General features: G+C 43.3%; 1 protein-coding gene across 1 annotated transcript in view; it reads left to right on the forward strand.

The window, feature by feature from the left end:
• The window catches only part of vwde (von Willebrand factor D and EGF domains), a 48268-nt gene that overhangs the window by 28514 nt on the left and 5342 nt on the right, over positions 1-14412 (forward strand). Inside the window, exons 12-19 of the mRNA XM_085802384.1 lie at positions 7-144; positions 1333-1557; positions 2031-2477; positions 5728-5823; positions 6035-6130; positions 6250-6345; positions 8577-8672; positions 8749-8844. Coding sequence (XP_085658510.1) covers positions 7-144; positions 1333-1557; positions 2031-2477; positions 5728-5823; positions 6035-6130; positions 6250-6345; positions 8577-8672; positions 8749-8844 — 1290 coding nt within the window. The remainder of the gene's footprint in view (positions 1-6; positions 145-1332; positions 1558-2030; positions 2478-5727; positions 5824-6034; positions 6131-6249; positions 6346-8576; positions 8673-8748; positions 8845-14412) is intronic.

Genomic DNA, 14412 nt, shown 5'->3' on the forward strand with positions numbered 1-14412 from the left:
TTTCAGGCCACACGTGTAGAGAAGACGTGGATGAGTGTGTGTCTCACCCCTGTTTCCCTGGAGTGAGCTGTAACAACACACTGGGCTCCTTCACCTGTGGCGTCTGCCCACACGGACACAGCGGTGATGGGAAACACTGCACTCGTAAGTCCTCCTCCTCAGATTTGATTTTGAAATTTGCCTTCTAAAGGAAGCTGGTGAACTCTTTGACTGATTGCTCCCTACATACATAATACAATTCTTGTTGAGTTTAACAGGGGAAGCCTGTTGGTTGGTGTTCTATGTGATTGTTTCATGTTATGTTTTCTTTTCTTTTTTTCATTTCATACTTTTTTAATTGTTTCCTTTGAAAGCAATGACAAATCAAATGACAATGACAAGCATTGTGTGCATCTGATATCATAACAATAGATTACAATAAAATATTATAAAATAGATATTCAACACATGGGTATAAAAAAGCAAAAGCAGGTAAAACAGGGATAGGAGAAGAAAATAGATAAAACATAAATAAATAAAATAAAAATTATGTAAAAATAATAATAAAAGATGATCAGATAAATAAAATTAAATCAAAATGGAATGAACTAGAAAATAATCATAAATAGGGTATCAGGGCAAATTCAACTCAGGGCTGTATTTTCCTAACATTTTAGGTCTAAAAGAAGGAATCTGAAGATTTTCAGTTTAATGTCTCCTGTTTTGCGGTAGTTGTGTCTGTCCGTGCATCGCCACGGCAGCGATGAATGAGAACGGATGCAAGTTCCGCTGCTTAGGCTGTTTACATCCCTCAAAGCCGCATTGTTTTTCCACAGACAGCGTCAGATGGCGACTCAAACATGCACTGAGAAGTTTATATTCCTGTGTTTATGACACAAATGGGAGCTTCCGACTGCACGTAAACACGCCGAGCGCGTCAACTTGGATCTCGCACGAGACTCCGCGAGACTTTGAATTAGATCTAGTTTTACAAACATGTCGGCTTGCTTGAAGAAAATAAACTTCTCGGTGCATGTTTGAGTCGCCATCTGACGCTGTCTGTGGAAAAAATTTGCGGCTTTGAGGGATGTAAACAGCCTAAGCAGTGGAACTTCCATCCACTCCCATTCATTGCTGCCGTGGCGATGCGGGGACAGACGCAACTACCGCAAAACAGGAGCGATTAAACTGAAAATCTTCAGATTCCTTCCTTTAGACTGTGGTGGCATAAACGTAGTTTCTATCAACAAGACCTAAAATGATAGGAAAATACAGCCCGAGTTGAATTTGCCTGGAATTGTGTGGGGAAAAAAAAATCCTGTTAAAGTTTTCTCTCATCATTTTGTTTCCAAGGTAACATAGGTTCTTCCGCCAAAGCCGGGACATCATCAAGAGTACCGCAGGTCTCACCGAGGCCCAGACCCTCGGGTGTGTCTCTGTGCAGCAAGAGGCCGTGTCACCCTGGGGTTCAGTGTTTTGAGAGCGTCCACATCGCCGCAGGCTTCGTTTGTGGACCCTGTCCTCCTGGTCTCCATGGGAACGGACAAACATGCAGCACAACAACGGTTGAGGATATTGGTGAATGGACAGTAGTGACCGTGTTCTTTGCTACAATGGGATGTACACTTAAAGGGGAACTATGCAAGTCCGCTCGCTTTTCTGCTGTTTTGGTTACGCTCCTCTCAGGCATGTGTATCTGTTTACAACGAAGCCGGCGAAAAATCAATAAATGGAGCGTTACATAACATATACAATGTTACGACGTGTGTGTTTGTGTAGTCTTAACCGTCATGAACAAAAGATTACGGGTTACGGAGCGCGTTACTGGAGAAATCCTGCTTAGTTCCTCTTTAAGAAATTTTTTTTTTTTTCAGATAATATCTCTGTTTCAGACTCAATAAGTAGTTTTATGACTTTTTCATTACTTTTGAAATACAAAAACTGAAGGTCATCGCAGCCTGATTGAGTGTAGAGTGTTGTATTACTGACAAACTATGTCTATATTTGTGTTATTTTTTAAGTCTTATCCTCTAACTTCCAGTGTTTTACAGGGCAGGGTGCAGTCACCAACGGAGCAGATGGTCATGTTCACCTCACCAGATCAGATTCCAGCAAGGAAACGACTCCCACCTCCTCCTCCTCCTCCTCTTCCTCCTCTCCCACCTCCTCCAGACGGCCGTCTGACAGGAGGATGAGACCAGAGGCCACCGTCTCCACCAACAGGAGAGTTTCCCCCACAGACAGGAAGGCCACAGCGAGCCCACACAATCACACCGCAGTCAGTGTGTTTGCTCCCACCGTGGTTAGAGGGCAGCCCAGTGGGGTGGAGCTGACCCCTGACCTCACCACTGGGGTCAGACGGGGGTCTTCGTCCCACCACGTAACCTGCGCCGACTCCCCCTGCTTCCCGGGTGTGCCCTGTGAGCCCACCGCCACCGGGTCTTTTAGGTGTGGGCGCTGCCCGTACGGCTACACAGGGGACGGAGTCATATGCAGAGGTAGTGAATGAATATTTCTGTTATGATTTCAGTATAATATTGATTCCTACTGCAAGTCTGAAGGCTCTGAAACGATTCCTTCAATCTGCTGATGTTTGTTTCACCAACAGGGAAACATGAAACGTCCAAAATTGAGATTGAAATGCGGAGAAAGAAACCCACAAACTTTTGTTTGAATTTGTTACGTCCAGATGTTTTTCTTATTAAAGGGATAGTTCACCCTAGAATGATATTTCGCTCATTATCTACTCACCCTCATGTGGACTAAGGGCTGGAAGAAGTTTCAGAGTCCTCCGTCCCTTCTCTGAGTTACAGGGGGTCTCAGCGTAGCAGTGCATGTCCATATAACGGTTGTGAAGGGACACCAGAGCTCTTCGTAAAAAAACACACACAAAAAAACATCCAAATACCTCCATGCTGCTCGTATGTAATGTCCGTCTTGTGCTGAAGCCCCAAATTGCGTAATTGTCCCGAAAAAAATCTCGCGTGATTCGCAGTAACCGCACTGACGCCGGCGCAAATCACGCGAGATTTGGACGGACCAGGAAGAGGAGCTTTGAGAAGCTTCCGCTACAAACAAGCTTAAAATATAGACTTATTTAATTTTTTTCGGGACAATTACGCAATTTGGGGCTTCAGCACAAGACGGACATTACATACGAGCAGCATGGAGGTATTTGGATGTTTTTTTGTGTGTGTTTTTTTACGAAGAGCTCTGGTGTCCCTTTACAACCGTTATATGGACATGCACTGCTACGCTGAGACCCCCTGTAACTCAGAGAAGGGACGGAGGACTCTGAAACTTCTTCCAGCCCTTAGTCCACATGAGGGTGAGTAGATAATGAGCGAAATATCATTCTAGGGTGAACTATCCCTTTAACTCAGGCATGAATCAGTTCAACATGCAGCTAGCATTTAAACATGTCTTTGTCATTGATTTTAATTAAAGACTGGAGGAATTTGATATCAGAGCTGGGCAATTTACACTTTAGATTTCACAAACAAAGCACCACAGACAAAAGAATCACTCAAATAAGACTCTGTAGTGTATCTGGGCTCCACTGTCTTCAATATGTTGATAAACTCAGGCTTTATAAACAGGAGCTATGTCTCTTGTGATGGGAAAAACCACTTAATCTAGTCTAAACGTTACAGTGGGCAGTGGTTTGCTCAAACAAAACATTTTCAGACATCTGAGGAGACATTACCTTTATTGGGAGCAATCTCCACTCATGCTGCCATGTTGATGCTTCACTGTGTCTGGAGAGAAATTCTTTTAACGAGCTACAGAAGCTCAGGGAAGCAGTGGTGGCTTCATATTCCAAGTTTAAGTTAAATTAGATTTTCACTTTTAAACATCCTAAATCATGAATTCTAATTAACTGATAAAATGGATTAATTGCCCAGCTCTACATGATATTTAAGTTACATTAAAGCAACTACGAGGAACTTTTAACTGGATATGCAGAAATGTCTGATTTCAGCTGGTGTCTCTGTTTGACCTACAACAGCAAAAGTGACCATCGGTGGGAAAATAAGCTGTTTCTAAATACTAGTCTACTCTATACCTTTGGGAAGCAGTGGTTGGGTCGGTCCACTGGATGAAACAATTTCCAGCACTCAGACCAGAGACGGCCGGCACAAGTCAGATAAGCGTCTTTACGACAATACGCGCTAGAGCTCATGGGAAATTTGGTCTTCATTCAGGCAAAACATTACTGCTTTCCCCACAGGGGGGTCGCCAAAATCAACACAGAATGAAAGTTCTTGTAGATGCTTTAAGTTGTAGCATTCTCTGCAGGTACATCAGGCTGGTTAAAGGAATAGTTCACCAAAAAATGAAATTCAGTCATTAATGACTCACCCTCATGCTGATGAATACTCCGGAGTAGTTTTTTATTCCTCAAAGTGCATCTGGAGACCCAGGAGGTGGGGTTCGTAGTCCTTTATATAGGAGTAATAGGGCCCGACACAAAAACGTCCATAAAACTACACAAAAAACATTTCATATTCCTCCTTACTGCTCATCCATTGCAATCCAAGTGTCTTGAAGGGATATAGTCCAGAGTTTACTCCAAACGACATTTTTGCCTAAACATTCCTGTATTGAATTTGTCTGGTGCTCGCTCTCGCATTCAGGTGACGCACGCGGACGTGACCGGACTTGCCTCAATGATGTTGTTTCGGATAAACTCTGGACTATATCCCTTCAGGACACTTGGATTGCAGTGGACGAGCAGTGTGGAGGAATATTACATGGTTTTTGTGTAGTTTTATGGACGTTTTTGTGTCAGGCCCTATTTTTCTCATATACTGTAAAGTTTTCGTTGGACTACGAACCAGCCTCCCGGGTCTCCAGATGCACTTTGAGGAATAAAAAACTACCCCGTAGTATTCATCAGCATGAGGGTGAGTCAACAATGACTGAAAAAATGAATTTCATTTTTTGGTGAACTATTCCTTTAAAGCCCAAGACAGTCTGAATTCTTTCCTCCAGTGAATGTCAAGATCCAAATAACACACAATGTTTATGATTAACTAACAGTTTATCAATCAACTTATTTAAAAGGATAGCTCACCCAAAATTCAAATTGCACTCATTATCTCCTCCCCCTCATGTGGACTAAGGGCTAGGAGAAGTTTCAGAGTCCTCCGTGGCTTCTCTGAGTTACAGGGGGTCTCGGCGTAGTAGCAGTGTATGTCCATATAACGGTTGCAAATGGATACCAACTGTCTTCGTAACAAAAAGACACACCAAAAAACATCCAAATACCTCCATGCTGCTCATATGTAATGTCCCTCTTGTATTGAAGCCCCAACATGAGAAATTGTTCCGAAAAAAAATAAGTAAGTCTATATTTCAAGCTTGTTTGTAGCGGAAGCTTCTCTTCCTGGTCCGTCCAAATCTCGCGAGATGTGCGCCAGCGTCAGTGCGATTACTGACGCCGGCGCAAATCGTGCGAGACGGACATTACATACGAGCACTGTGGAGGTATTTGGATGTTTTTTGGTGTGTCTTTTTGTTACGAAGAAAAGTGGTATCCATTTGCAACCATCATATGGACAAATACTGCTGCACGGAGCCCCACTGTAACTCAGAGAAGGCACGGAGGACTAGATAATGAGTGAAATTTCAATTTTGAGTGAACTATCCCTTTAAGCTGTAACCTGGCCTTCAGTGATGTGTCCAGTGTGTGATGACATGATGATGGCTGTAACAATCCTCAGGTAAAGCTGTGATGTGTTTCAGCTGTGTGCAGGTATCAGTGTGGGAGGAACATGGAGTGCTCTCAGCCGAACACGTGCACCTGTAAAGAGGGTTACACTGGCTACAACTGTCACATAGGTGAGAGGGAGGGGGGGTTTGTTTAATGAAAGCCTGTTCATTACATGGTATCACACTTGAGTGAAGCTCTGCAGCCCACCTGCTGTTTGAGCAGAGTAGACCGCGGAGTGCTCCACACATTCCTATTAAACCTGAGACTGAGGATCCATCTCATTAACCTGAGCCACTCACCGTGTTCATCAGAGCTGTCACTTCTTCTCCCCGTCTGTAGCCGTGTGTCGGCCCGACTGCAAGAACCAGGGCAAGTGTGTGAGACCTAATGTGTGTGAGTGTCGTGCAGGCTACAGCGGGCCCACCTGTGAGGAAGGTAAGCCCAGCTCCTGTTTACACCTGTCTGACAAGCTATACAACACGCATCTTTCACAAAATACCAACGAGTATCCTGTCTCCTTGTGTTGTGGTTTTCAACCCTGCGTGGGCGCGTAGCGAGCTGCGAGCCGCCCTGTCAGCACGGAGGCACCTGCCTGGCCCGGAACCTGTGCACCTGCCCCTACGGCTACGTGGGACCCCGATGTGAAATCAGTGAGATGTTATTCAATGGCTCAGATGTTTTTGTGATGTGGTTACAGCTAAGGATGCGTACTGAATTTGGTGATTTTATTGGTACGGAGTGAATTCCCACGGGAACACAGAGTATTGATTCACCTAAAATGAAACGGTACCACATTTCGGTACCTGAACGCACCTTCATGTCTGTGAGATGCAGGAGTGGCTGGTTGATGCACAATACATTGCCTCTCCTTGCTCCCTCTCTATCCCTCACAAACACATTGACAAATACAAATACATAAGTGGGCGACGCACCGAACCGAGGCGGCCATGTTGCATCGCCATTTTTTACGTTCAGTGGCAGCGTGACCGTAGGTAACCATAGAAACTCAGCGGAGCTGTCGGCTCAGGGAGAAAGTTTTCCAGGTAGCGCCTGTTAAAACTGTCACCACTGTGTAATGTGAGGAAGAACGGAGGCACTGGTGTTGCATTCAGGTGCAGTCAGGCAGACGGCAAACCAACCGGATGTCATTTTACTCGGCGAGAAAGACGGTAAAACGTGGGTCAACAATACAACATCACCATGACAACATATTGTCACGTCTGTATTGTTTTGACCACTTGTTTACATAGACGCTTGTTTATCCTGTTACATGCAGCGTCTGTTGTCTGTCTGACGTCTGCCCGATTTCACGTGAATGCAACATCAAGAATACGTTCCGATATGCAACCGCACCGCTAGATGGGGGGAATTTACAGGAATTATAGGAGTAGTTGATGCTAATTAGATTTCTTTCTGTGAGCTCAGATGTCACTGTGTGACATGATGATAACATGAAGCTGTAGCCAGCAGGTGATTAGATTAGTTCAGCATACAGACTGAAAATGGAGACAGAGCTCGTCTGACTGTGTCCAAAGTTAAAACCATCTAAACTCACCCTCATGTTTTATTAATTTGTTTAACAACTACAGAGCGTGGCTTTGTGTATTTGTCTTGTTTCTTAACATGCAGCTTTGATTTTGTAGAGTCTTGTTGCCATGGCAAAGATGACAGACAATAAGCAGATTTGAGTTTTTTGTACAAATAACAGAAACAAGTCAAACGTTTACCAAAGTGTTGTACAGGTCATATAAAAAAGTTAACATGAAAAATATTTTTTTCTAGTCCTGCTTGACCTGAGTTAAATGCCTTGGGGAGAAAGTGAGTCTTAAAGGGATTGTTCAACATTTTGGCAAATTGGCCCATTGCCATAATCCGTATTCATAGCAGTAGGTTCGTTACCTTTAATTGTCGGTGCAAGCTGTTTTTGAACGGCGGAGCAGAGCCGCAAGCTGCTTAGAGCTACGCTACGGAGGCTAATGGGATTTCTTGGTTTCCCTCATCAAATACACAATCCAACAACTCCAAAACGCTCTGGTGGACAAGTTGTGACCTGCACATTCACCACGCTATGAGATAATAACGGAACGTTACGAGACAGAGTTTGGGATTATGGCAATGGGCCAATTTGCCAAAATGTTGAACTATCACTTTAAAAATATCAATAAAATCTTCTTCATCAGTTCTAAACTGCCCAGGGAGCCAGTGAAGTGAGGCCAGGACTGGAGAGATGTGGTCACACCAGTGAGGAGACGGACTAAACTAGATGTGATCTTTCAAGAGGCTGGTGGGAAGATCATTTTGACCATTAGACAGACAGAGTATGTTCTAATGTCAAGCTGTATTAATGAGCTGCTGGTTGGAGCTTCATATCATCTTCTCATCAAACTTCCTCCAAGAAACCAATATTTCCCAAACTGTCTAACGGTTCTTTTAATCTGGGGCTTTTTGCTACACATCACAGGAACTTAAAGCCTTATAACCAGAAAGTAAATCCATCCCCAGCAGCAAACACACTACGGATCAGCCCGTCTTCAAATGTTAATGCACTGACTTTATTTCAGCAGCTATAAAGTAGAAGCTGTCTGTCGGCGCTGCAGGGCTTGTATTTACATCTCTTCACTTCAAAAGTCAACAAAATATATCATTTGCCCAGTGGGGTGACCAAACATGTGCATACACAATACACACCAGTTTGAAGATAGGGGGAATATGTACATATTTCATCCTTCTGTAGATATAGTGTGTGAAGTCTCTGAGCAGACACTCTGTGTCCCCCCTGCTGATGCTTTACCTCAGTCTCTCTCTTTTGGTTTTACTGAGTTTCTGTAGTTTCATTTAGGAGTGTGTGTTTGTGTGTGTAACTGTCACGTGTCTGTCTCAGTGGTGTGTAACAGGCACTGCGAAAACGGAGGCGAGTGCATTTCCCCCGACGTCTGCAGATGCAAACCCGGCTGGTTCGGACCCACGTGTAACTCAGGTACAACATTCAAAGCCGTATCTCAGACCTGGGATCTTAAAGCGAGCGGCTGACTCCAGTTGTTTGTCTTCCGCAGCTCTGTGTCGCCCCGTCTGTCTGAACGGAGGAACGTGCGTGAAGCCCAACGTCTGCGCCTGTCCCGCCGGCTTCTACGGCTCTCAGTGTCAAATTGGTGAGACGCTCATGAATAAACATCACAGGGGATGAGTTTTAGCGCTCCGCTGAGCCACCTCTGAGAGGGAGCTGTGCAGGAAATAGGACATTTAAATGGAGCCTGTTTCCATTGCAACGACTATAAGATCAAAGAGGTTTCTCCAATCCACTCCCAATTACGGTTGATGATATTTCTTGGTGCTTCTATTGTCTTCTTTTATTATTATTATTCAAACTGATCCAATCCCTTCATCTCTGATGATGGAGGCCCCTCTCTAGATTATTATTCAGTCTGTCACTCTTTGGTAAATTAATTGGATAACTTTGAAAACTGAACACGTTCAATGAACGATCGTTAATGAACTAGTTGGTGAGCGCTCTCTCACAGTATAACTTTGTTCAAGAGTGTGCCAGATTTCCATAGAGCCTTCCAGGTGAAACCCCAGCTAAAACACACCGTAAACAGGCCTTAATGTGTAGCGGAAAAAACACCCAATCTGGCAACACCGTTACACTGCTGCATGTGTTAAAGCAACAATGGGGAAATATTCTGAGGTCTGTCCCCTCAGTGCTAATGTAAACCCTGGTTGAATAAGGATTCAAAATTGGATATGAAGATGAAATCTGCCACGTAGTATCAGTGTTAAAACTGATAAAGTAATAGCTGTCTGTGGTTCTATATGGGCTGAGGCAATAATTTTGAAAAATAATAGCTTGCAGCAACGTATTGGGAAAAAAAAGGAACTATGAACTAGCTGATTTTTGGAACCGTGAAAAAAAATTTAATTGTGAACTATGAACTGAACTAGTTAATATTAAAATTTGTGAACTGAACTTTGAACTGGTTCATGTTGAAAGTGAACTTTCCCAACGCTGGAAAACAAGTCTCCCTGAGTGTTTAATTGCATCACAGAGACTTAAATAACTGTGAAATGATGAAGAGTTAATGAAGAGAATCTTTATTAGACAATGGGCAACTTTAGTTCCTGTTGTGTTTCATGTAAAGATTTCAGATTCAAAGAATTTTGCCAGAAACATCTGCATGATTCATGTAATGATATCAGCCTACTTAACCTTTAAAAGTGTTTATGAGAGGCTGTGGTACTGAGAGGCCACAGCCAGGTCACACAGCTAAAGGGCTTTCTGACTGTATGTATAATAGTCTAGATGGAAACAGGGGTCTACGAGCACGTCTTGATTTTTTTTCCCCACCTGTTTTTTATTAATCTTTAAAGTGTCTATTTTAAGATTCTGACAGGTACCAGGATGAAAAAATGTCCCATGGTGTTTATTTTTAACCCTTTACTGCCCCTATCCCAAATTCGAGGCTGAAAAAACTGAAAATTAAATTGGCATAGCTCTTTAAGTAAACAACTCACAGGGACAAATTAACACGTTTTTCTACACAATTTGGGGCCAAGGAATTCAATAGAATAGTTATTTTTAAGTTTTTAACACATCCTGACTTGATTTTGGGGCAAAAATATCAAAAATTAGCTGAAAATTCTAAAATCGTATGTATATTTTCCCCTATACCAAAATCCTTTGCACTGAATGAAAACATTTAGAGATTTTTCTTAATCTTTAAAGTGTCTACTTTAAGACTCTGACAGGTACCAGGGTGAAAAAATGCCCCATGGTGTTTATTTTTAACCCTTTACTACACCTATCCCAAATTCGAGGCTGAAAAAACTGAAAATGAAATTGGCATAGCTCTTTCAATAAACAACTCACAGGGACAAATTAACACGTTTTTCTACACAATTTGGGGCCAAGGAATTCAATAGAATAGTTATTTTTAAGTTTTTAACACATCCTGACTTGATTTTGGGGGCAAAAAATATCAAAAATTAGCTGAAAATTCTAAAATCGTATGTATATTTTCCCCTATACCAAAAATCCTTTGCACTGAATGAAAACATTTAGAGATTTTTCTTAATCTTTAAAGTGTCTACTTTAAGACTCTGACAGGTACCAGGGTGAAAAAATGCCCCATGGTGTGTTTATTTTTAACACTTTACTACACCTATCCCAAATTCGAGGCTGAAAAAACTGAAAATGAAATTGGCATAGCTCTTTCAGTAAACAACTCACAGGGACAAATTAACAAATTTTCTACACAATTTGTGGGCAAGGAATTCAATAGAATCGTTATTTTTACGTTTTTAACACATCCTGACTTGATTTTGGGACAAAAATATCAAAAATTAGCTGAAAATTCTAAAATCGTATGTATATTTTCCCCTATACCAAAATCCTGTGCACTGAATGAAAACATTTTGAGATCTTTCATAATCTTTAAAGTGTCTACTTTAAGACTCTGACAGGTACCAGGATGAAAATATGTCTCATGGTGTTTATTTTTAACACTTTACTGCACCTATTTCAAATCAAACCTGAAAACACTGAAAAAGAAATCAGCATATCTCTTGAAGTAAACAACAGAGAGAGACAAATTAACACATTTTTCTACACAATTTTGAAACAGAGAATTCAACTAAATAGTTATTTTTAAGTTTTTAAACACATCTTGACTTGATTTTGGGACAAAAAAAATGAATAATTAGCTGAAAATTCTAAAATCGCATGTATATTTTCCACAATACCAAAATCCTTTACACTGGATGAAAACATTGAGAGTTTAAAGTGTCTACTTTAAGATTTTGGTACAAGGATGAAAAAACGTCCTGTGGGGTTTATTTTTAACCCATTACTACACCTATCCCAAATCAAACCTGAAAAAACTGAAAAAGAAATCACGGTAACATCTTGAAGTTAACAACCCACACAGATGAGTTCTGTTTTAGGACTAGATGAAACTATCCCTAGATTAAGCTTGTCATCCTGAGGTTTGAGTGGTGACGATGTCCCAGGTGTGGCCCCCTCTGCTTTCAACGCTTCTAGGCCACTGGTGTTACTTATGGGTCCAGGAGGTGTCATGCCTCTTTGCCCACAGCCATCGGCTTCCATGCTCTGCTGCTCCTGAGAGGGCTTTGATGGTCTGGCATTGGCTTGGCCTCGAATCCCAAGGTCCTTAAGTAGCCTGATGGTTGACTTGCCCACGAAGCCTCTGCAGCCGACTTCCACAGGGCAGCTGAGCCATTCCACATCGGCTACCAGTTCTGTGTACTTAGGAAGACCAGAGGACGAGATCTAGTCTGTGGTTTGTTGTGACAATCTCAGATGGGAAGCAGAACCTTTGATTTAGATCTGCGACCAACTTCCAGTCTCGTTCACCTTTTTTTGCAGCCAACCAAAATATGCTTAAGGTTTGCAGGGGATGGACAGAGGGGGCAGGTGGGGTCTTCTCTGTACCACTGGTTTAGGTTAGAGGGGGAAGGAAGGACATCATACGGTCCTCGCAAGATGAAACTGGTGTGAAATGCTTCCGTGCCCAGCAGCTCCCTCCAGGAGAATTTCCTCCTCAACTCAATGTAATGTAATCCCTTATTATTATCTTGACGCCTGCTCTTGTCACCACACCTCCTCAACAACCAGAACACCGCATTGAGCTGGAGCTTCCTTGTGCCAGGATGGTCTGCTCTGTCCAAGGTCAAGGCCTCCCCTCCCCTGTTGCACAAGGCCAACAATGTACACTGAGATCTGACTTCGGGGTCCATTTCCTTCCAGTTGCAAGAGAAGGAGCTGTTTGGGCTACGCAAGGGTCATGGGATTCCCTAAGTGTCATTCCAACCTTACTTTGGAGCACTTGAACTCCTCTGCGAGACTGGACACAGGAAGATTGAGTATGCCTCTTCGATACAGCCCGATGATCTTGGGAGTCCCACCCACTTTTGGAGAATGAGCTAATCAACCTCTCTAGCTTTTCGACCGCTGAGATTGGGACCTCGTAGATGGTCAGAGGCCACATCAGCCTGGGTAGTAGCCCTTCATCCTACCTGGGAGCATGGTCTTGTTGATACGCTCAAGGCCACTTATGGTTTCCTGCCTAAGCTGGTCCACTTGCTCTGTGTCCTTGAGGGTGGCATCATACCAATTACCAACGTCCAAGACTCTTTACTGGCTTCTCTGACATTGTTGGTTTAGGCTCTTTGTCAACGTAAAACCTGTGTCTGACAGCTTTCCCTTGACAACTGAAATGCTCCTGGATTTGCTCGACTTTATTTCCATCCGGGCCCACTGGATGTTCTCCTGCAGCTTGTTCAGCAACCGTGTGTCTTGGTTGTGGTGAGTATGGTCATATCATCCATATACGCTCTGATCGGAGGGAGACGAAGACCAGGATTTGATGAGGCTGGTGATTGCTTCTGAGACGCTGTAAAAGTGAAATTCTGCCCAGAGGAGACTGTGAGGAACAGATTCAAAGGCATTGGCGAGGTCCAAGAACACAACATTGATATCTTTTTCATCCTTTCTGGCGGCTTGGATTTGGTGTCTCATGTTTGTGTGCTCCAAGCAACCTGAGAAGCCTGGGATGCCTGCCTTCTGCACTGAGGTATTGATGTAGTGGTTCCTGTCCAGGTAGACAGTCAGCCTATGAGCCACTATGCTGAAGAAGATTTTGTCGTGGTCATTGAAGAGGCTGATTTGGCGAAACTGGCTGATATCCGCAGAGTCCTTTTCCTTGGGGATTAGGATGCCTCCTGCCCTCCACCACGCAGTTGTGATAGCTTGTTTCTCCCAAACCACCGTCATCAACCTCCAGAGAAAGTGTAGTACCTCTGGTGCGTTCTTATAAAGCCGGTACGGGACTCCATTGGGCCCAGGAGAGGATGCAGCTCTTGCCCAATGTACAATCCTCTCCACTTCCCACTTGGGAGGGCTGATGTCCAGCTGATGTTCAGGGGATGTATTGGTGGCATATCGAGTGGAAGAGTTGTCTTACTAGACCGCTGGCTGTCCGTGTGGTATTTAGTAAGCTTCAAGATCTTCCATCGCTGTTTTGAGTTTGCCACTTTTGTTCTTTGTGAAAAGACTCTTTACAAACTTGAAGGGGTCCTTGAAGAAGTTTGATCTTCCCTGCTCCTTCGTTTTACAACCTCCTCTCAAGTTCTCAGCTCTCCTCAACAATGACAGTCGGTTTATTGATTTCTGCTTGTAGCAGGTTAATTCCCTCCTTTCACTTTCCTCTGGACCCTTCATTGTTTTTTCAGCTGCCTCCTCTCCTTGATAAGCCGTTCAATCTCCTCCTGTCTCCTGGACTTCATCAGGGTGGTTGATGTTTTCTTCTTCTTGTCTGTAGTTCCGAAGCGGTCAGCACCATAGTTGTATATCAGGTCTCCCATTTCTCTACTCTGGGGGTGTTTTCTTCCTTGAATTCTTCGTAGCCAGGGTGGGCGGGACCTGTACACGAGCAGTGCCAGGTCCCTCCCACTATTGGGGAGCTAACCTATGGCAACCCTGGTTAACCTCAAGAGCTTTGCTACCGTAATTTTCTTTTTCAGTGTTTTCAGGTTTGATTTGGGATAGGTGCAGTAAAGTGTTAAAAATAAACCCCATGGGACATTTCTTCATCCTGGTACCTGTCAGAGTCTTAAAGTAGACACTTAAAAGATTAAGAAAAATCTCAAAATGTTTTCATTCAGTGCACAGGATTTTGGTATAGGGGAAAATATACATACGATTT

Source organism: Trachurus japonicus, chromosome 16, assembly GCF_045865225.1.
Source record: "Trachurus japonicus isolate A0001 chromosome 16, Traja_1.0".
NCBI lineage: Eukaryota > Metazoa > Chordata > Actinopteri > Carangiformes > Carangidae > Trachurus > Trachurus japonicus.